Consider the following 24,214-nt stretch of genomic DNA (forward strand, 5'->3'; position numbering starts at 1 on the left):
AATAAAGGGAGCATATGATCCCATGTGCCAAAACATCACTCCCCATGTAACCCCACTCTAACTACTTGGCCCTATTCTAACTACTTGTTCCTAGTTTTAAATGACCCTTATTATTTGGCTCAAATCTACTATTTATGTCAAATATTATATTTTACTAAATTTATGAAATGACCTTTATTATTTGGTTCTTTAACTTTTGTATTAATGCAAAATATATTTTTTCTAAAAAAAATCTTCTCAACCACTAACCCCATCATAACCGTCTATCTAGTTGTTCACATCATAAAATGGCGTCTTAATATTTGTTTTATTGGTGGTTGTATTTACAGTATTCCCTCCATTTCAATGAGTAAGGCGTCCTTGTGTTCTGTGTTTTCTTTGACTAAGAATTTCTCCAAATATATAAGTATTATTGGTATCAAGTTAGAATTTTTAGAAAGTGTTTTAATACGAATCCAAAAATACTAATTATGTTCAATATAATAAAGATTATGTTGCTCAATTTTTCTAGTCACATTTCATCTTAGAATGTGTTCTCCTTATTCATTAAAACAGAGGTAGTAATATCAAGTAGACTCCAATTTATTAATTCTTGACCACCAATGCTCCCTAACCCCAATCTCAGTAATTCAATTATATCATATTGCATAAAGTGTATTAATGTCCCTCATTATTTATTTCAACTTTAGTATTGATGTTGAAGATTGTACTTTATTAAAACTTTATTCCTTATCAAAAGCCAGCCCCCACCTAACCCTTCAGGACACTTCAGCCTATTTAAGCGAGACACTGCTATACATCATGTTTCAACTTTTGTCCCCAATAAAAATGGAAAAATCAGATCAACATATTGCAGTTTGTTGTGTGTTTATTATTGCTAGCGCAACTATAGGAGGATGCTTTCCTGACATCAACAGGTAAATGTTATCCTTTCATAAGATATATCCAAGATCCATTTCCATATATGTGGTTAGTTGCGATTTTATGTTGAAATAATGCTTATTTTTCTTTATTTCATACATTATACTCTCATGAAAAAATGAAGGGACAAAACTGGACGATTCCATGGCCACAAATTCATCCTACCAATGAAGAACACGCCATGTTTCATGATTCCGTGGACTACTTACGTCATGTGAGTCTTATGCTTGTATCTATTGTTTCATTATCTTTTGTTTTTCATTATTTATGTTTTAATATGGAAATATCTAAAATAAGACTAAGCAAATAGTGTTTCGGCAGTTTGCAATTCACTTATGGAATCCAAGTAGAGATGGAAAAAAGTATCTTGGGTTAGAAGCTACGATGGATGTTTATGGATATAACTTAGAACCTCAACAACAAAGCTTGGCTGCAATTTGGATCTATATTGTTGGAGAAAGAGAAAAATCATCTATTACTGGATTTTCAGTTGGATGGCATGTAAGTAAGAAGTTTTCATATTATGTATATATATTGGTTTGTTGAGTAAAGAAGGTCTATATTTTTTTGTGTTGACATCCTTATTTTTAAAATGAATTATATTTCCCTCATTTCCGATTCTCGATCCTCACTCTTTTCCTAGAAACAAACCTTCCACGCATTGTTTCTACCCCTCTTAATGGAAATATACCCCTCTTAATGGTGGTATATTTCCATATTTTTCTAGTTATAGACGTCATCCAAGGATCCCTTAACTTAACACATTGTGAGAAATAAATTAATGGTTTTTGGCAAGGTCGATATTTCTTTTGGAACTGATAGTCAAATGTTTGCCTAATGTATTCCAATGGATCAAATAACGTGGAAGAAAGGGGTACACTTCTTTGATCCTTATAACTGTTAAAAGAGCGTTTAGTGGTAGTGCACGTCAAGAAATGGTACTCCTCATACATTAATAGGCATTATGATAACAACAAATTTTATTAATTTTCTCTTGAATTATATGTTCTAGACTCACTATCTATGGCTTCATCCCATGATAATATTTATATATAAGATTGTGTTGGTTTCTTTATAGGTCTATCCAGAACTCTACAATGATTCGGAAACACATTTTGTCACGACATGGGCCGTAAGTTTACTCTTCATCAACACAAGTTAATTCAATGATAGAAGTTCTCATAACAACTAATCTTATATTTTTGTTTTGACTAATTTATTGTAGACTTACTATTACTGGTGTTCTGTCATAAGAGTATTGATATGTTATCTACTATGAAATTAATGTGATTACATAATTTATTTTCATTTATATTGATATACTAAATAAATTTATTTACTATAAGGTTTTGAAAACATTAGCCTAGACATGAATAGATACCTAAACTCCAAAATAGATAAATGTGAATGGCCTTACAACTAAAGATTCTTTATGACCATGCATGATGGTTGGCTAAAATTATTTTCAATGGACTTGGTTCAAAATTAAATGAATTGAAGTTTGATTTTAGTCTTACTCTTTGACTTGTATTGTTATTTCTTGTCAGGGTAATGGATCGCCTCCAAATGGTTGCTACAACATGGAGTGTGCTGGTTATATACGGACAAATTCTATTATAGCTCCTGGGGATGTGATTAAGCCAGTTTCTAGCTTCAAGGGTGAAAAGCAATACATAACAATACGCGCGCTAAAGGTAAGGACTATTAAACACTTCAAGAAAATAAATAATTGATGACTCAAGTTGCAATTATATTCTTCTAAAAATTACTAATGGAGTTTCTTATCATACTTGATATTTCAAGATATTAGTACGTTATAAAGCAAAATTCGAAATTCCCTACATGTCGATCATAAAAATTTCAATTACCTATGTACCTTTGAAAAATAGGCTATTTCTTAGATGCAGTTATAAGGTTTTTTTGTATACTATTGTTATAATGATTTAGTTCGTCACTCAGTGGAAAATATTATTTAAGTTTCAGATATATAAACTTCAGTAGTTTTTCATGCACAGGAGAACAGCTGAACATTTTTTTCCTAAAACTTATTTCCTTTCTTAATATATTTTTATCAATTAAACAGATGTTTTCCCATCCTTTTTTTTCTTCTTCATCGAATACAACAATGCCAAAAGTACCTATTTACTGATATAGATGGAATAGATCATTTTGTGGTGGCAAAGATAATTAAGCATGATAAAATTAACTAGATAGAACACTTGATAGACCTTATTTTACGTAGTGCTAACGAAAATAAACCAAGAAAACTAAAAGAACTCATTAGTTTCATACAGACAATAAGTATTTAATCTTGGAATGGGGTTTGAAGTGAGATATAGGGCATTATCTCTACAACAAAAATAAGAAATCATCTAGTATTGTGTCCCATAGCACGATGCTAACATGTGAAGCTCATTATATATTTATGCTAGTACAATTATGATATCAAAAACATTTAAAGATGAATGATTAAATCCATCTACCCAACCCCATATTTAGCTACATAAAATTTCAACATGATTTTACAAAAATGGGAACTCAAATGGATTCATGTTGTACTAGATGTATTACTCTTTATCTCTACAAGTAACTATAGCTTATCATCCATGGAGTAAAACAGTGGATCAATTTAGTACTTTGGTAGGTATACATGGTAATTTACTATTATATTTTAAATAATTAGGAAGTTATTAAATAATTATATGCCAAATATTTCAATATACAATGTAATACAATTGTTTCAAGAAACATGTGCGAACAATTAATTTCCTGAATGTAAAAGGTATCATCCCCATTGTGACTACTAGACCAAAACTAATAGATGTTTCCAAATAGTTTGAGTGTGTGTAACTGAATCAATTAGAATTAGAAGAATTTTCATGCTATTAAATAAGCACACACAAATTATATAATACCTATTATGAATTAACTCATTCATTATTTTTATTGTAGGACAAGACATCTGGTAACTGGCAGATCCACTATGGATTTAATGGTCCCCCGCAATTAATTGGTTACTTTCCACCATCCTTATTCCGCGACATGGAAAAGAAACAGTTGATAATTTCATTTGGGGGATATGCAAGTCACACAACTAAACAAGCAAGTCCTGTAATGGGAAGTGGATTCTTTCCTGTGAGAAATGCCGCCTCCTTCACCGATTTGAAGTTTATTGATGCAGAAGGCCATGCCCATGATATTGACAAAGATATACCGATTCATCAGTCTTCTGCTAGATGTTATCGTGTTACTAATATCATTTCTAATGTGTTCTTCTACGGCGGACCTGGTCATTGTGATATTTGAAAACCAAATGAAAACCAAGGCTTCTATGTTGTATTATATTAAGAATAAATAAAGGCACCCTTGAAAAATAATTAATAAATTGGTTTAAGGTTTAATTTTATTTACCAATGATATGTGTTAATCATGTTAATTTCAATGTCTATCGTCTGTTGTACACCCTACATCCGGTTCACAACTATGCAAGTGACGGGTTAAGTTTGACCAATAGAGTACTGATAAAAAAAATCTATGTGACAAAGACATTATCATTGCACTCATACCATGCATAAAAATACTCACCATTCATCAATACCATTTTTTGAGACAAAAATAGTAGGGAACCCCTACTGTGTCATTTTGTATAAAACTGAAATAAGTACAAACAAATATAGTATCAAAATAAAGGAATTACAGAGTACCTCTAGCAATTGCGGCATGCCCTCCTTAATGTATTGCTTTGACCTATACATAACAAGGGAAAGTGATTCTTTGAAGAACCTACACCATTCCCTGATGTCAAGGTCCGAATCATACAAACTGGTTCTATTTCGGTGCTTCCATACACTTAGGCACACCATTCTTTCAGTTCGGAGTTTTTGTTGGAGATATTCCCAAGTGGCAATAATAAAAAGGTTATTATTATATCTTTGTGTTTATGACAAATGTTTGCATACCATGCTATAAGTGTATTAACCGAAACATTGATACATGTGTGTTATGTAAACAACAAGGAGTCCCTAGTAAGCCTTTTGTATAACTAGCTTGTTGATTAATAGATGATCATGGTTTCGTGATCACGAACATTGGATGTTGTTAATAACAAGGTTATGTCATTGAGTGAATGATATAATGGAGACACACCCAAATAAACGTAGCATGAGATCAAGTCATTAAGTTCATCTTGCTATAAGCTTTCGATACATAGTTACCTAGTCCTTCGACCATGAGATCATGTAAATCACTTACACCGGAAGGATGCTTTCATTACATCAAACGCCATTGCGTAAATGGGTGGTTATAAATATGGGTTTGAGTATTCGGAAAGTGTGAGTTGAGGCATATGGATCAAGAGTGGGATTTGTCCATCCTGATGACGGATAGATATACTCTGGGCCCTCTCGGTGGAATGTCGTCTAATTAGCTTGCAAGCATGTGACTAGGTCACAAGAGATGACATACCACGGTAAGAGTAAATAGTACTTGTCAGAAATGAGGTTGAACTAGGTATGGAGATACCGATGATCGAACCTCGGACAAGTAAAGTATCGCCTGACAAAGGGAATCGGTATCGTATGTAAATGGTTCAATCGATCACTAAGTTATCGCTGAATGTGTGGGAGCCATTATGGATCTCCAGGTACCGCTATTGGTTATTGGTCGAAGAGGAGTCTCGATCATGTCCGCATAGTTCACGAACCGTAGGGTGACGCGCTTAAGGTTCGATGTCGCATAAGTAGATTCAGAATATGAGATGGAGACCGAAGTTTGCTCGGAGTCTCGGATGGGATCCAGGACATCACGAGGAGGTCCGGAATGGTCCGGAGAATAAGATTCATATAAGGGAAATTGATTTCTAGGTTTTGGAAAAGTTCAGGATTTTTCCGGTGGAAGATCGGGAATGTTCTAGAAGGTTCCGGGGGTCCCACCAGTGGGCCCACGACCCTAGGAGGGCTAGCATGGTCCGAGGGGATGCACCCTAGCCTAATGGGCCAGGGGCACATGCCCCTCAAGGCCCAGCCGGCCAACCCCTTAAGGGTTTCCCCAAACCCTAGGGGGATTAACTTGGGGGGGAGGGGGAAGAAATCCCCTTTCCCCCACTTGGCCGCCGGCCCTAGCCCTAGATGGGCAGGGGGCCACCCCAACCAACCTCCCCCTATATAAAGAGGGGATGGGGCAGGGGCGCAGCCACCCATTCATACCAAGCTCTGCCCGCCCCCTCTCTCTCCTCCATAGTGCTATTCCGGCTTAGCGAAGCCCTGCAGCTTTTCTCCTCCACCACCACGCCGTCGTGCTGCTGGGATTCCGAGGGGATCTACCACACCTCTGCTTTCCACTGGAACGGGGAGAGGACGGGCTTCATCGACACCGTATGCACGACCGAGTACGGAAGTGATGGTGGATTGCAGCACGGGACGATCGACTACATCAACAACGAGATCTAATCTCGTAAGCTTTGTAATCTTCGAGGGTTAGTCTCCCATACATCTCGTTGCTTCGATCTTCGTAGATTAGATCTTTCTTCTTCCTAGATTGGATATTGGTTTATGTTCATGTTCACGGTAGAAATTTTTTGTTTTCCATGCAACGAACCCATCAGTGGTATCAGAGCCGTGTCTATGCATATATCTGTTGCACGAGTAGAACACAATAGTTTTATGGGCGTTGATGCTCTTGTTGTTTTTAGTTAGTGTACTTTGCATCTTGCGGGATGGTGGGATGAAGCAGCCTGGGCTACTTTACATGACCGCGTCTCATGAGACTTGCTCCACGCTTGACATGCAACTTGTATTGCATAAGTGGCTTTGCGGGTGTCTGTCTCTCTCACCATAGTTAAGATTCAATCTACTCTTTCTATTGACAACACTAGTATCACCGTTGTGGTTCATGTTCGTAGGTAGATTGGATCTTACTCGAAAATCCTAAACCACGTAAAATATGCAAACCAAATTAGAGGCGTCTAACTTGTTTTTGCAGGGTTTGGTGATGTGATATGGCCATGATGTGATGATGATTATATTTGATGTATGAGATGTTCATTATTGTATTATGGCAACCGACAGGAGCCTAATGGTTGTCTTTAGTTTTTGTTAAAGACCTGCATGTCTATTCATCATGTAATAGCTTTATTTCAAGTAGTTGTTATAGTAGCTATAAGTGATGGACAACCATGAAGCTGCGCCACTGACCTTGACGTCATGCTGGTGATGATGGAGATCATGTCCGTGCTTTGGAGATGGAGATCAAAAGCACAAGAAGAAAGGCCATATCATATCACACATTATGAATTGCATGTGATGTTAATCCTTTATGCATCTTATTTTGCTTAGATCGTGATGGTAGCATTATAAGATGATCCTTCTCACTAAATATCAAGATAATAAAGTGTTCATCCTTAGTATGTACCGTTGCTAAGACTTGTCGTTTCGAAGCATCGCGTGATGATCGGGTGTGATAGATTCTACATGTGCATACAACGGGTGCAATCCAGATTTGCACACACGGATACTAAGGTAGGCTTGACGAGCCTAGCATGTACAGACATGGTCTCGGAACACGGGATACCGGAAGGTAGAGCATGACTCATATGAATTATATGATGAACACTTTGAGTGTTTGCCTTTGAAACTACATCTTTTCTCGTGAAGATCGGACTTGGTGTAGTGGATTTGGTTCGTGTAATCACTAAGACAATGTGAGGGATGTTGTTTTGAGTGGGAGTTCACTTAGTTATTTAAAGAATTAAAATTGAACTCAATTTATCATAAACTTAGTCTAAACTCTTTGCAAATATATTGTAGATCATGGCGCCCCCCTCCATCAATTTTAACCAGTTCCTAGGGAAAGAAAATCTTAAAAGCAATGGAAGCAACTTCACTGACTGGTCCTGTCATGTTAGGATTTTCCTCACTGGTGGAAACCTGCAATATGTGTTGGATGCACCGCTAGGTCCCCCACCTTCCTCGACTGCTACCGATGAAGTAAAGAATGTTTACTAGACTCGGAAACCTCAGTACACCCAAGTTCAGTGCGCCATCCTGTGTAGCCTAGAGGCAGAGCTCCAAAAGCGTTTTGAGCCCCACGACTGACATAGGCATCCTAGATGGGCCTACCAAAGATAGTACCCGGGGTTTACTGAAAGCCCATTACCCAAAGATTATGAAGCCCGGAAGCCCATAAAGACGTCGACTATGGCAAGTAGAGTTAAGTTAGGGATAAAGATTTGTAACTTTACGGGACGGATTCAAAGAGCCTCCCGGCAATTGTAACTTGTGTAATACGAAACCCTCGGCTCCGCCTCCTATATAAGGGGGAGTCGAGGGACAAAGAAAGGATCAATCTCATTGTCAAACTCAACCCTAGTTTTTAGCAGTCGAGCACCTTTTCCGGCTGAAACCTTCGAGATCTACTTGCCCTCTACTTCCTCGAAACCCAAGTCTACAACTTATAGGCATTGACAAGTTAATACCTTGTCAATTGGCGCCGTCTGTGGGAACTAGAGGCGACAAGGAGCTGATCTCGATGGCATCGTCAACATCTCCGGCAACATCGTCAACATCATCGATAGCAAGCAACGCGATGGATGGAGGTAAACATATCGAAACTGGTCTTGTCGATTTTGTTCCTCACCCTCCCGCCCGTGTGGATGCATATGATGGGATTCGTAGCATAGAAAACAAAAAATTTCCTACCGCGAGAACGCAATCCAAGCCAAGATGCAATCTAGAAGATGGTAGCAACGAGGGGATGAACGAGACTAACCCTTGAAGATTTCCAAAGCCTACAAGATTAGATCTCGTTGTTGCAGAAGATGATCACTTGCCGCTTTCAAAAGCGCGTAGAAGATCTTGACGGTGCCACAATCGGGCAGCACCTCCGTACTCGGTCACACGTTCGGTGTTGATGAAGACAACGTCCTTCTCCCTGTTCCAGCGGGCAGCGTAAGTAGTAGATCCTCCTCGGAATCCCGGCAGCACGACGGCGTGGTGGCGGTGGTGGTGGAGAACTCCGGCAGGGCTTCGCCTATGCGCTGCTGGAGTAGTATGTGGAGGAGGGGTGCTAGGGTTTGGGGAGAGAGAGAGGGGTAGGGCGCCGGCCATGGAGGCCCTAGGTGGAAATAAGGAGTAGGAAAACCCAGAGCGCGCAGGTAAGAGGGGTTTATGTGCATGAGGTCACTACAAAGGACCGTGAGGTCGCCTCGCATTCCCAAGCATATGGGTAGGCCAAGCAACAGCTCGACACGCCCATGCACACAACACCCACCTCAAAGGCTCACGGTAGGCTTTCCAGGCCTGAGTGCTTCACCTTCATGTGCACTTCACACATACACACACTGTGCACAGGGTACAAGGGTAGAATACAGCTTGAATATCACAACATGACTATGTATGACACAAAAGATGGAAATAAGGTTCATATATATAGCAACGCTCTAATGAGCAAGATCCAAATGACACTCAATAGGGAAACATATCCCATCAGTACATCATACATAAGATAGCCAAATAGTCTGGGTACAGACAAGAACCAAATGGGACTAAGAGTCCTGAAGATAAACAAGCGGTGTTCCCATAACCAACAAGCCACAGGCTGCTGCCTTAGGAACGATCCTGCTACGCAACGAAGTCGTCGTCCGTGAACTCGACAAAGTAGCCACCTGCGTACTGCTCATCATCTGTCGTACCTGTTTGTCGAAAAGCGTGTTCCGGAAAAGAGGAAGAAAAACGAGGGTAAGTACCGTTGGCACGTACTTGCGAGACAAGACCAGCTATGCTTGCTGGTGGGCGGTGTAAACTTCGCCCGACTATATGGTGGAGTTTAGCGGCAGCAAAGCACTATCCAATAGAGACACGCTACAACATCCGTCTAATAGAGAAGGTGAGAGAGCGCATATTCTAGCAATTCTATACTCTGCAAACAACAACCCAGCCAGTGCGATCCCCCTTAGCCAAGAGGTACTAACAAGGCACTCACACAGTTGACAATTTTATATTCATTCCATTATAATAGGGCTAACTTACTACGCAAGTAATTAGCAAGTTATTAGCGACAACATTAGGTGTAAGTTGTTCTATGATCGAGTTAAACAGCTCCAAGTCGTCCATAACCGCGGACACGGCTTTCCGAAAAGATTTAACCCTGCAGGGGTGCACCAATGTTACCATACACGCATGCTCGAACCCGCATAGCAAGTGCGGAGTCTCACAACAAGACCGTTCCCAAATCAACAAGAATGCCTAGGGGGGCCACCCGACTAAGCTACCCGAAACGAAGTTCGGCCGTACTCCGATGCGGACTCAGGGTTTGCGTCGGCGGCTAGGCGTGCGAACCACACGCTTCGCTAAACGTCCCGCGGGGTACAGTACAGAATATAAACACCCGAAGGCAACAGGAAGTAAACACCCGAAGGCAACAGTAAGTAAAGCATGGCATACATGGCATAGGCAAATAAAACCAAGGTTGTGGCCCCCTTTTCAACAGACTTGAGAAATGGTAATGGGTGATGGGGGGTCCCGATAAAACCTCCCACGAGTGGTTAGCGCGCTCAGTCTTAGAAACAGATAACAAGAACTCGGATCCTAGGGGACATTAGCAAGTCAAAGTTCCGATGCTTTCGCAAAGGGGCTCACAGATGCCTCTGCAAATTATTATCCCTTAGCAATTTTAAGTTGTAGCAAAAGTTATCCACTTCATTTTCGAAAAGGTAGTACATGTGTCAACATCCCAACAAGATATCCCGAACATTTCGAGATATCAACAAAAAACCCTAAACTCGCCTACGACTCGCAAAGCTGGCAAACAACAAACAATAGGTAGGGCGAGGAGGTGTATCTCGGACATATAGGTAACAGGTGGAATAGGACACGTGACACAACAGAATCGCAATATAAGGATAGCAATAGATCAAAAGAGCATGTAAATGTAAAATAGGTGAAGGAGTGGGCTCGCCTGTCAGATCAGAGGTAGAAGCACCGACACGATCCTTCAGGGGGTGCTCGTACTGCTCTGCGTCGACGTCTACTCGAGAAGAACCAAATAGCACATACAAGAAGAGTAGGGCACAAATCAATACAAGTAAATGCAATGCGCAATATGATGCATGATGGCATGGCAAGATGATTTGTGCAAGGCAAAATTAAGTGGGGTGCTCATAATTCACATGAAATGATAAACACCCTCACATATAGTTTTTGTCCATGTTGCATATTTAATTTGGACAATTCAGAGATGATGCCAATGATGCATGAGGATGCAAGATGTGAATTCTTCGTGTTTTTCTGATGCATTTAGATATAAATTTTACTAGATTTGGAGTTGTAGAACTCAAGTTAGGAATTATGCAAGATTGCACTATTGAAAACCCAATTAAAATCTTGTCAAATTTTAATTGCTCAAAAGTTCAAACAAATTTTATAAACGTGTAGTTTAGGTCCTTCTAATGTCCCTGAATGTCAAGTTTGTATGATTTGAAGTTTAATAAGTAGGTTTTTAAAACGAAACAAAAATGTGCTGTGAGCATAAGCCAGAAACAGTAAAAAGAAGGGCAAAAATTGGAGCTCCAGAAATTCTCCAAAAAGTTTGTTTAGTGCGCCGGCCAGGATTTGAACCCAGGATGTGCTGTGAGATCAGGGGCACAGCCAGTGTGCTATGTGACAGGTTTTGAAACTACACGAGTAGCATACAAGGTAAGCTGTAGCAACGGGTTAACTGAATTTTGGACAGATGCAGACTGAAGAACGAACAGCTGCAGTTTCTGTAGACGCGTTCCTGCACAGATTTTAAAGCATCGGGAACGAAGAATCTGGGTGGCCAAAACGAGAAAACTCGACGAGTTGAGTAAGATGAAAGTAACGAGACTCTAATGAAACAGGTTTGACGCGATTTGGTTCACTGTGGCGACGACGATAAGCGAAGGAAAACGGACCCGTGACAACAACGAACAGCAGCTGAAAAACTGAAACTGTTTTCGGGTTGATTTCGATTTGACGTGGGCGTCGCGATTCTTCGTGGATTTGAATGATTCAAAGCTCTAAACTGTAGCCCGTGATGGTGGCTATCCAACGGTGCCCTGATCTTGCTCTGGGGAGGAGTGAAACGCCGGAGGGAAACGTCGGAAGGTAGGCACCGTGACAGATACGAGAAACGGCAGTAAAACAGCAGATTCACGGTCACGTTTTGCGTTGAAGATGGCGTCGCGTACAGGCCTTGAAAACTAGTGACTCCAAAACAAAAGTTGTAGATCTATGTCCCAGCTTTGCAACGGTGCCAAGATCTCGCGCATAGGTGGAGTGGTTCGCCGGAGGGACTCGTCGGAAGTCAGGACCGTGAAACAGCAAAAGTGGAACCTTCTGTTTTTTATTTCGAAAACGATCTCGTTCTTCCTCTCGTTTCTGCCTCGAACCAAGGATGCTGTGGCATGAAGGGGAGGTGAGAGGAAGTGTTTCTCACCCAGGGGTGGTCGGAGACGAGGAGGAGGGCTGCCGGCGACGAGGACGAAGGAGAGGCCGGGAGTAGATGAAGCAGATGGTGGAGAAGGCGAGCGGTACTTGGCGTCTTCAAGTCCTTGACGGCGTCCAGGAAGTAGAGGAAGGAGAGAGGAACCGATTCCCCAGCTCAGGTGGGAGCATCGTCGGCCATGGCGACGGTGGTGGAGGCAGACGGCGAGCGGGGTGTTTGGTCTCGGTAGATTTTTCGTTGGAGAAGAAGAGAGGTGGCGGCGGCTTTTTGGGGAGGAACACAAGCTAGGGTTCGGAGGGGTGCGGTGCAGCTTATAAGCGAGGAGAGGAGGCCGGTGGATGGCGAGGACCAGGGACGTGGCGAGCTACAGGCATCTCCATGCCTGATACGGAGTGCATCTCCTACGTGGAAAGGGAGAGGGACGAGGGGTTCTCGTACCCCTTCGGGAGAGGGTGGTCTTGGGCCACTGGTGGGCTGGTGTGTGAGAAGGAAGAGGGGAGCTAGCTGGGTTGGGCTGCCGGCTAGGTTAGTTAGGATAGGGTTTATTTAGGTTTTTGTATTTTTCTTTATCTCTTCTTTGAATTCTGATTTTATTTTGTTTTCAACTAAAAACCAAATTGTATATTTTGATAACAGATGGTGTTTGAGAAAAAGAAGGAGAGGAAAAAGTATGAGGAGAAACCACCATATCACATATGATGGTACGAGAAAATTAAAAGAAGGTTGCACATAGGGTTTGAAAAGAAGAGATGGTTTGAAGGTGACACCAAATTATAGAAAAATTTGGCATGACCTATGTGTATTAGGGTTAAAGAGGGGAAAGGAAAGGTGTGTGCTTTTCTTGGAACATCACAAGAGTAAGGGGATGAACCAAGAAGAAGAAGGAGGAAGGAAGAAAACCAACAAAGAAAAACCAAAGGCAAATGCAATTTAGTAAAACCAAAGTGGTGATATGCATGAATGCAACATGATGGCATGAACAAAATGCAAGAAAGGAACAAAGGGGTCTATGTATTACTCTTGGGATGTTACAGGCTGCCCCTCCCTCTCCTCCTCATTATATAGGTGCAAATCCCCAAGAGTTGTAGTCCAAGTCTTCGAATAAGACCCCAACAACAAAACCTCCCATAGGTGGGAAACCTACTCAAGGAGGGAGTCCTACCCAAGGTGGGACTCCCACCTTTCCTTTAGGTGGGGTGGCCGGACACCTATGGTGGAGTCCACCTGGGACTCCACCCCCTGAGGGCTGGTCGGCCATGCTAGGTGGAGTCCCTCCGGGACTCCGCCTTCCATAGTGATTTCTTCCGGACTTTTCTAGAACCTTCCATAAATGCAACAGATCATTTTCAAACTTATAAAATGACTTCCTATATATGAATCTTATTCTCCGGACCATTCCGGAACTCCTCGTGATGTCCTGGATCCCATCCGAGACTCCGAACAAAACTTCGAACTCCATTTCATATTCCATATCTACTTAAACGACATCAAACCTTAAGTGTGTCACCCTACGGTTCGCGAACTATGTAGACATGGTTGAGACCTCTCTCCGACCAATAACCAATAGTGGGATCTGGAGATCCATAATGGCTCCCACATATTCAACGATGACTTTAGTGATCGAATGAACCATTCACATACGATACCGATTCCCTTTGTCACGCGATATTTTACTTGTCCGAGGTTTGATCATCGATATCTCTATACCTTGTTCAACCTCGTCTCCTGACAAGTACTCTTTACTCGTACCGTGGTATGTGGTCTCTTATGAACCATTCATATGCTTGCAAGCTAATTAGACGACATTCCACCGAGAGGGCCCAGAGTATATCTATCCGTCATCGGGATGGACAAATCCCACTATTGATCCATATGCCTCAACTCATACTTTCCGAATACCTAATCCCATCTTTATAACCACCCATTTACGCAGTGGCGTTTGATGTAATCAAAGTACCCTTCCGGCATAAGTGATTTATATGATCTCATGGTCGAAAGGACTAGGTAACTATGTATCGAAAGCTTATAGCAAATAGAACTTAATGACGTGATCATATGCTACGCTTAATTGGGTGTGTCCATTATATCATTCATATAATGACATAACCTTGTTATTCATAACATCCAATGTTCATGATCATGAAACTATGATCATCTATTAATCAACAAGCTAGTTATACAAGAGGCTTACTAGGGACTCCTTGCTGTTCACATAACACACATGTATCAATGTTTCGGTTAATACAATTATAGCATGGTATGTAAACATTATCATAAACATAAAGATATATTATAATAACCATTTTATTATTGCCTCTTGGGCATATCTCCAACAGTCTCCCACTTGCACTAGAGTCAATAATCTAGTTTACATTTGTAAAGATATAACACCTTGGCCTTCCGGTGCTTTATCATGTTTTGCTCACGGGTGAGGTTTTAGTCAACGTATCTGACACGCTCAGAAACGTATGTATTTTGTAATTCATTTGCGTCTCAACGCATCACTGATTTTCCAAATGAGTCGGCATTAAATATGTTTGGTCTTCTGGTGGAACCTTAATCCCGCGGTCTGAAATATGTCACTAATACTGTCACACACAATATAGCTTCAAAGTTCTGACATTATCGGAACTACACCAAGTTCTCAAAGAACTTCTCGACTTAACATCCTCAATCATTGTCAAAACAATGACATACTCTGCCTTCTTTTGTAGAATTCGTCACAATATTTAGAACACATCTAAATCTAGCATAGACTTATTCTAGCTCATTGTGCTACCTTTTAAACAACACTTAGCCTAATTGAGATTGAAATTTATTTTTATATGCGACCAAACTAATATCGGTGCAACACATTATAGTGATTTGTTTGTTATTACACCATACAAAATTATATATATATATCCTTGGTTCTTCTAAAGTACTCAAGGATATTCCTACTGTTTGTCCAATAATCATCACATGAATCATTCTGGTATATGCTCCTAACTCTTTAGAGCACAGGACATCTAATTTTGTACATATTCTTCATGATCTAAAATCGCTCATGTGTTTTTACTCATCGAGTGTCAAATACACTCAAGTGTTGTTAAAACTTGCATATGAAAAAAACACCTTCTTAATATTTCTATATTGAACTTCTTCAATATCCATTCTATGTACTTTGACTTTAAGTTATTATGTGTTCCAATCTATCTTCATAGATCTTGACATTAAATATGTTTCAGTCCATATTCTTTCATTGAAGTTAATTCTCAATGAAAACTTTTATAATCAAGTATATAATTACATCATTTATAACCAACTATATGTCATCTACATAAGTATTATAAATATGTCTCAGCGCTCCCACTTAATTTCTTGCAAATGCAAGTATCTTCATCGTTTCTGATGAAATCAAAAACTCTTTGACTATTTCATCCGGTGAAGATTTCCAACTCCGCGATACTCACTTCATCTAATTTAAGTTCATATACCTATCTAGTATTCCACGGAGTAGCAAAACTCTTGGTTGTATCTTGTATACACCTTTAATACACACTTATGTTAAGTAATGTATTTTGTCATCCTACTAGCATATCTCATAAAAGAAATATGTAGCGATTACTAGAATAATCCACATAGACTATAAGCATTGCTACGGAAGATCTAATATTATCGTAGTCAACTCTTTGAACTTTGTCGTAAACAACTTTTCGACAAGTTGAGCTTCTTCAAGGATATTTCATCAAGTCCATCAATTTCATAGATCCATTTACTTTCAAGAAGTATTCATCTATCTTTGGATTTCATGGCGTATAGCCATTTTAATGGAGTCGAGGCCCATCATAACTTCTTTGTATGTAGTTGGTTTATCATTATTCAAAATCAATCCTTTGTCCACAAATTATTTATTTGATCACAAAGTAAACCATACCTACAAGGTTCAATAGGTACTTTGATCTCCGTGACTATAACATTTTGTAGACATGGGAGCCATGATCGTCGTGGCCGCTTCCGGAACCAATCCTGATGCTGCGCTACTCTGATCATTATGCTTAGGTTCATAATCCTTATCAAATTCTATTGTCCTCCCACTCAATACTTCGCTAGAAACAATTTCTTGGAAATAAATAAGAAACATTGACAAACACTTTTGTCTTTGTATCCATAGTGGAAAGAATTCCCAATCAATACTTTGGGATAACCAACAAAGACATTCATCCGATTTTGGTTGTAAACTCTTAGACCAAAATTTAAAGAAAGGACTATTAGGGTTTATACCCATGCCATAACTCGTATGGTGTCATTTCAACGGATCATGATGATGCTCTATTCAGTGTAAAAGCAGTAGTCACTAAAGCATAATCCACAAAAATATAATGGCATTCAATATTTTATCTCATCATTGACCCAACAAGGTTTGGATACATCTCTCAGATACTCCATCATCACTATGATACTCCAAGAAATGTGAGTTGTAAAACAATTTCATAACTCTCTTAGATGTTCGCTAAAAACTCGTAATTCAAATATTTCTACCATGATCAAATCATAGATATTTGACTTTTCTATTACGATGATTTCCACTTCATGCTGAAATTTATTTGAATCTATTCAAATGTTTCAAACTTCTTCCTTATCGAATATATCCACATATATATACTCAATTCATTGTTGGAAGTTTTCATGAAGTAGAAGAATCTCCCGCACACAACTATGCCCAGTGAACCATATACATCATCATGTATGTTTCCACTAAGATAGTTGCCCGTTTCAACTTTTGGCCTATGAACGGTATTTTAGTCATTCTCTTTAGAAAAGATTTGCAAGCGCCAAACGATTCAAAAATTAAATGACTCCAAAAATCCATTTGCATGGAGTTCCTTCATGCGTTCCTTTCTAACATGACCTAAATGGCGGTTCCACAAATAAGTGGAATTAAAATCATTTGCCTTATGGTATTTTAGCGTCAGTGTTATGTGTGTGTGTTTCACCATTAAGATTTATAATAACTTATCCATCGTACATGGAGTAATATCATAATTTTGAACAACTCATTGTTTTCATTTGACCAGAGCAAAATAACAATTATTAAGTTCTTTATTATAAATTCTAAGGGCTAGATAGAATGCCAACTACAAACATAATAACACTTTATTTTTGTTCCAGACGTGCATTCCTATCATATTCCTTGTCAGTCACTTAGGCCATTGTATTCTTGTATTGTGTTGTTTTGTATGACACTTCATACCAACCAATATGGTACTAATACCCAAGAATTTCATTGTGTGACCTAACCAGGAATACAACCATAATATGTATATCATTTATATACACCTGAGCTAGACTTTCTAGTCTTATCTTTTCTTTCTGCCAAAATATATTTTGTAGTTTCTCTTTTAGCTTTCCTCATTATTCAGAAAACACTTCATCTTTAATAACTTCTAGGTTTGTTGGTCAAATACCAATAACCTTGAGGTTCTTACTTTGAAGTTGATCATCATATGACAAGTGTTCTATATTTCATTATTAGTAACTTTGTAATATGATGAACAATTTCACTCATAATTTTATCCATCAATTCATGACGACTTTCCGAGACCATGTCTGTACATGCTAGGCTCGTAAAGTTTAACCTCAGTATTCGCATGTGCAAATCTGGCTTGCACCCGTTGTATGCACACGTAGAATCTATAACACCCGATCATCACGTGATGCTTCGAAACGACGAGTCTTAGCAACGGTGCATACTAAGGACGATCACTTCATGGATATGCGAATATCGTTAGTGCCCAACCTAGTTGGAGGATTGAGACGCCGGGCGTCTTCAACCTTTGTACATTCCCATAAAACTTATGAGTTTATGTAGTCTCACTAGAATATATTCTATCATCTTGCAGTAAGGTCTTAGATATTGCATATATCTCATACCTCGCTTATTTCTGAAAACAAACTTTTCAGCTCCTTACTTTTCAAACGGATTTGAACTTCAAGTTTCACGGAGACAAGATGACTTTAGGTACTAATTGAAACCATAGCTCTTTGAATCAACAATGTGAGGTTTACTAAAAGTTTTCAATAGGACTTAATCATTTCTTGATTCTTTAACAGTACGGTACCAGTCCGTAAAGTTTCTTGTCAGACTTAACAGTATTTCTATCTCAATTACAAGACTAGCGCATGGTAGAAAACGGATGCCAATACTACAAAATTAATTCAAAATACTACTCAGACTATGTTCATGATAATTAGTTCATGTTTTAATCTAATTACTAATGAACTCCCACTTAATACAACATCCCTCATAGTTGTTAAGTGGTACACGATCCACATCCACTACATCAAAACCGTCATCACGTGAGATGATGTAGCTTCAATGGTGAACATCAACATGTTGATCATATCATCCATATGACTCGTGTTCAACCTTTCGGTTTCCGTTGTCCCGAGGCCATGTCTGTACATGCTAGGCTCGTCAAGCAAACCCAAGTATTCCACATGTGCAATATGGCTTACACCCGTTGTATATGAACGTTGAATCTATCGCATCCGATCATCACGAGATGCTTTGAAACGACGAACTTTGGCAACGGTGCATACCAGGGGAGAACACTTTATTATCTTGATATTAATGTGAGGGATCATCTTATAATGCTACCGTCGCGTTCTAAGCAAAATAAGATGCATAAAGGATTAACATCACATGCAATTCATATGTGATATGATCTTTGCGCCTTTGATCTTCATCTCCAAAGCACGAACATGATCTCCATCATCAACGGGCATGATCTCCATCATCGTCGGCGTAGCGTCAAGATCCATGGCGCCGTCTTCATAGTTGTTCACCTCATGTAGAAACTATTACAACTACTTTGAAATACTACTCAACATGAAATTTAAAGAAAACCATAAGGCTCCTGCCGGTTGCCACAATACAATAATGATCATCTCATACATATTCATCATCACATCATGGCCATATCACATCACCAAACCCTGCAAAAACAAGTTAGACGTCTCTAATTTGGTTTGCATATTTTACGTGGTTTAGGGTTTTCGAGTAAGATCCAATCTACCTACAAACATGAACCACAACGGTGATACTAGTGTTGTCAATAGAAAGAGTAAATTGAATCTTCACTATGGTGGGAGAGACAGACACCCGCAAAGCCACTTATGCAATACAAGTTGCATGTCGAACGTGGAGCAAGTCTCATGAACGCGGTCATGTAAAGTTAGCCCGGGCCGCTTCATCCCACCATGTCGCAAGATGCAAAGTACACGAACTAAAGAAAACAAAGCATCAACGCCCACAAAACAATTGTGTTCTACTCGTGCAACCAATCTATGCATAGACACGGCTCTGATACCACTGATGGGATTCGTAGCATAGAAAACTGATACGTCTCCAACGTATCGATAATTTCTTATGTTCCATGCTACTTTTATGATGATACTCACATGTTTTATACATACTTTATGACATATTTATGCATTTTCTGGCACTAACCTATTAACGAGATGCCGAAGAGCCAGTTGCTGTTTTCTGCTGTTTTTGGTTTCAGAAATCCTAGTAAGGAAATATTCTCGAAATTGGACGAAATCAACGCCCAGGGGCCTATTTTTCCACGAAGCTTCCAGAACACCGAAAGGGAACCGAAGTGGGGCGACGAGGCACCGCCACACTGGGGCGGTGCGGCCTAGGAGGGGCCCGCGCGGCCCTAGCGTGTGGCCCCCTCGTCAGCCCTCCGACTCCGCCCTTCCGCCTACTTAAAGTATTCGTCGCGAATACCCCAGTACCGAGAGCCACGATACGGAAAACCTTCCAGAGACGCCGCCACCACCAATCCCATCTCGGAGGATTTAGGAGATCGCCTCCGGCACCCTGTCGGAGAGGGGAATCATCTCCCGGAGGACTCTTCACCGCCATGGTCGCCTCCGGAGTGATGAGTGAGTAGTTCACCCCTGGACTATGGGTCCATAGCAGTAGCTAGATGGTCGTCTTCTCCTAATTGTGCTATCATTGTTGGATCTTGTGAGTTGCCTAACATGATCAAGATCATCTATTTGTAATGCTACATGTTGCGTTTGTTGGGATCCGATGAATAGTGAATGCTATGTTATGTTGATTATCAATCTATTATCTATGTGTTGTTTATGATCTTGCATGCTCTCTGTTATTAGTAGAGGCTCTGGCCAAGTCGTTGCTTGTAACTCCAAGAGGGAGTATTTATGCTCGATAGTGGGTTCATGCCTCCATTAAATCTGGGACAGTGACAGAAAGTTCTAAGGTTGTGGATGTGCTGTTGCCACTAGGGATAAAACATCAATGCTATGTCTAAGGATGTATTTGTTGATTACATTACGCACCATACTTAATGCAATTGTCTCTTGTTTGCAACTTAATACTGGAAGGGGTTCGGATGATAACCTGAAGGTGGACTTTTTAGGCATAGATGCATGCTGGATAGCGGTCTATGTACTTTGTCGGAATGCCCAATTAAATCTCACACTACTCATCATAACATGTATGTGCATGGTCATGCCCTCTTTATTTGTCAATTGCCCAACTGTAATTTGTTCACCCAACATGCTATTTATCTTATGGGAGAGACACCACTAGTGAAATGTGGACCCCGGTCCATTCTTTTACATCGAATACAATCTACTGCAATACTTGTTCTACTGTTCTCTGCAAACAATCATCATCCACACTATACATCTAATCCTTTGTTACAGCAAGCCGGTGAGATTGACAACCTCACTGTCACGTTGGGGCAAAGTAATTTGGTTGTGTTGTGCAGGTTCCACGTTGGCGCCGGAATCCCTGGTGTTGCGCCGCACTACACTCCGCCGCCATCAACCTTCAACGTGCTTCTTGGCTCCTACTGGTTCGATAAACCTTGGTTTCTTACTGAGGGAAAACTTGCCGCTGTACGCATCACACCTTCCTCTTGGGGTTCCCAACGGACGCGTGTTGTACGCGTATCAAGCTCTTTTTCTGGCGCCGTTGCCGGGGACGTGAAGGAAAATTACACCACATAGATTTCTAACTCCCACGTCAACTGCACGCCAGCAGCTATTTTTCTGGCGCCGTTGCCGGGGAGATCAAGACACGCTGCAAGGGGAGTCTCCACCTCCAATCTCTTTACTTTGTTTTTGTCTTGCTTTACTTTTATTTACTACTTTGTTTGCTGCACTAAAACAAAACACACAAAAATTAGTTGCTAGTTTTACTTTATTTACTATCTTGATCTCCATATTAAAAACACAAAAAAATTAGTTACTTGCATTTACTTTATCTAGTTTGCTTTATTTACTATTGCTAAAATGGGTACTCCTGAAAATACTAAGTTGTGTGACTTCACAAACACAAATAATAATGATTTCCTATGCACACCTATTGCTCCACCTGCTACTACAGCAGAATTCTTTGAAATTAAACCTGCTTTACTGAATCTTGTTATGAGAGAGCAATTTTCTGGTGTTAGTTCTGATGATGCTGCTGCCCATCTTAATAATTTTGTTGAACTATGTGAAATGCAAAAGTATAAGGATGTAGATGGTGACATTATAAAATTAAAATTGTTTCCTTTCTCACTAAGAGGAAGAGCTAAAGATTGGTTGCTATCTTTGCCTAAGAATAGTATTGATTCATGGACTAAATGTAAGGATGCTTTCATTGGTAGATATTATCCTCCTGCTAAAATTATATCTTTGAGAAGTAGCATAATGAATTTTAAGCAATTGGATACTGAGCATGTTGCCCAAGCATGGGAAAGAATGAAATCTTTGGTTAAAAATTGCCCAACCCATGGACTGACTACTTGGATGATCATCCAAACCTTTTATGCAGGACTGAATTTTTCTTCACGGAACCTATTGGATTCAGCTGCTGGAGGTACCTTTATGTCCATCACTCTAGGCGCCACAACAAAGCTTCTTGATAATATGATGATTAATTACTCTGAATGGCACACGGAAAGAGCTCCACAAGGTAAGAAGGTAAATTCTGTTGAAGAAACCTCCTCCTTGAGTGATAAGATTGATGCTATTATGTCTATGCTTGTGAATGGTAGGACTAATGTTGATCCTAATAATGTTCCGTTAGCTTCATTGGTTGCTCAAGAAGAACATGTTGATGTGAACTTCATTAAAAATAATTATTTCAACAACAATGCTTATCGGAACAATTCTAGTAACAACTATAGGCCATATCCTTATAATAATGGTAACGGTTATGGTAGTTCTTATGGGAATTCTTACAGCAATAATAGGAATACACCCCCTGGACTTGAAGCCATGCTTAAAGAATTTATTAGTACACAAACTGCTTTTAACAAATCTGTTGAAGAAAAGCTTGGGAAAATTGATATACTTGCTTCTAAAGTCGATAGTCTTGCTGCTGATGTTGATCTTTTGAAATCGAAAGTTATGCCTAATGAAAATAATGATATTAAGTCATTTGCTACAGAAAACGCCATCCAAGTTAGAATTAATGAGAATATAAGATTGATGGCCGAATTGCGTGCTAGGTGGGAAAAACAAGAAAATGCTAAAGAAGATAATATAGCTAAAGTTTGGACTATTACCACCACTAGTAACGCTAATGCTCCACATGTTGCTACACCTCCTACTATCAATGGTAAAATAATTGGTGTTGGCAATGTTTCTACTCCTAATGCAAAGCTTGCAAAACTGCCTGAAACTGCTAAAACTTCTGAAATTGCTTGTGATAAAACTGCTGCATTTTTTTCCAATATTGGGGACAATGATCCCATTGCTTTAGATCAAAATGGTTTAGATTTTGATGATTGTCACATCTCTGAAGTTATAAAGTTCTTACAAAAACTTTCTAAAAGTCCTAATGCTAGTGCTATAAATTTGGCATTTACGAAACATATTACAAATGCTCTCATAAAAGCTAGAGAAGAGAAATTAAATCGTGAAGCTTCTATTCCTAGGAAGTTAGATGATGGTTGGGAGCCCATCATTAAGATGAAGGTCAATGACTTTGATTGTAATGCTTTATGTGATCTTGGTGCAAGTATTTCCGTTATGCCTAGGAAAATCTATAACATGCTTGACTTGCCACCATTGAAAAATTGTTATTCGGATGTTAATCTTGCTGATAATTCTACAAAGAAACCTTTGGGGAGAGTTGATAATGTTCGCATTACAGTTAACAATAACCTTGTCCCCGTTGATTTTGTTGTCTTGGATATTGAATGCAATGCATCTTGTCCCATTATATTGGGAAGACCTTTTCTTCGCACTGTTGGTGCTATTATTGATATGAAGGAGGGTAATATTAAATATCAATTTCCTCTCAAGAAAGGTATGGAACACTTCCCTAGAAAGAGAATGGAGTTACCTTTTGATTCTATCATTAGAACAAATTATGATATCAATGCTTCATCTCTTGATGTTACTTGATTCACACTTTCTGCGCCTAGCTGAAAGGCGTTAAAGAAAAGCGCTTATGGGAGACAACCCATTATTTTACTTCTGCAATTTTGTTTTATATTTGAGTCTTGGAAGTTGTTAGTACTGTAGCAACCTCTCCTTATCTTAATTTTGTTGCATTGTTGTGCCAAGTAAAGTCTTTGATAGTAAGGTTCATACTAGATTTGGATTGCTGCGCAGAAACAGATTTCTTACTGTCACGAATTTGAGCAGTAGTCTCTGTAGGTAACTCAGAAAATTTTGCCAATTTACGTGAGTAATCCTCAGATATGTACGAAACTTTCATTCAATTTGAGAATTTTCATTTTAGCAAGTCTGGTGCACCTAAAAAATTCGTCTTTACGGACTGTTCTGTTTTGACAGATTCTGCCTTTTATTTCGCATT

The 24,214-nt window shown here is 39.6% G+C and overlaps 1 protein-coding gene and 1 long non-coding RNA gene across 2 annotated transcripts; one reads left to right on the forward strand and one right to left on the reverse strand.

Moving 5' to 3' along the window:
* Positions 1 to 1,305: 1,305 nt before the first annotated feature.
* On the forward strand, positions 1,306 to 4,227 carry LOC139837818 (protein neprosin-like). Its single transcript, XM_071827108.1, has 3 exons — positions 1,306 to 1,422; positions 2,469 to 2,615; positions 3,874 to 4,227. The coding sequence occupies exons 1-3, from the start codon at positions 1,306 to 1,308 to the stop codon at positions 4,225 to 4,227; spliced, it is 618 nt and encodes a 205-aa protein (XP_071683209.1).
* A 5,097-nt stretch (positions 4,228 to 9,324) lies between these two features.
* LOC139838379 (uncharacterized) lies at positions 9,325 to 12,713 on the reverse strand. Its single transcript, XR_011754685.1, has 3 exons — positions 12,373 to 12,713; positions 10,873 to 10,941; positions 9,325 to 9,607 (listed from the first exon to the last, which is right to left on the reverse strand). It is a non-coding gene; the product is annotated as an uncharacterized lncRNA (long non-coding RNA).
* Positions 12,714 to 24,214: the final 11,501 nt, after the last annotated feature.

The sequence above is a fragment of the Lolium perenne genome, chromosome 3, assembly GCF_019359855.2.
Source record: "Lolium perenne isolate Kyuss_39 chromosome 3, Kyuss_2.0, whole genome shotgun sequence".
NCBI lineage: Eukaryota > Viridiplantae > Streptophyta > Magnoliopsida > Poales > Poaceae > Lolium > Lolium perenne.

Excerpts from the sequence above, each read along its gene's own strand:
- LOC139837818 (XM_071827108.1), top strand. The coding sequence starts at position 1,306 with ATGGATGTTTATGGATATAACTTAGAACCTCAACAACAAAGCTTGGCT. Across the intron at positions 1,423-2,468 it reads GATTTTCAGTTGGATGGCAT|GGTAATGGATCGCCTCCAAA; the intron begins GTAAGTAAGAAG and ends ATTTCTTGTCAG. Across the intron at positions 2,616-3,873 it reads TAACAATACGCGCGCTAAAG|GACAAGACATCTGGTAACTG; the intron begins GTAAGGACTATT and ends TTTTTATTGTAG.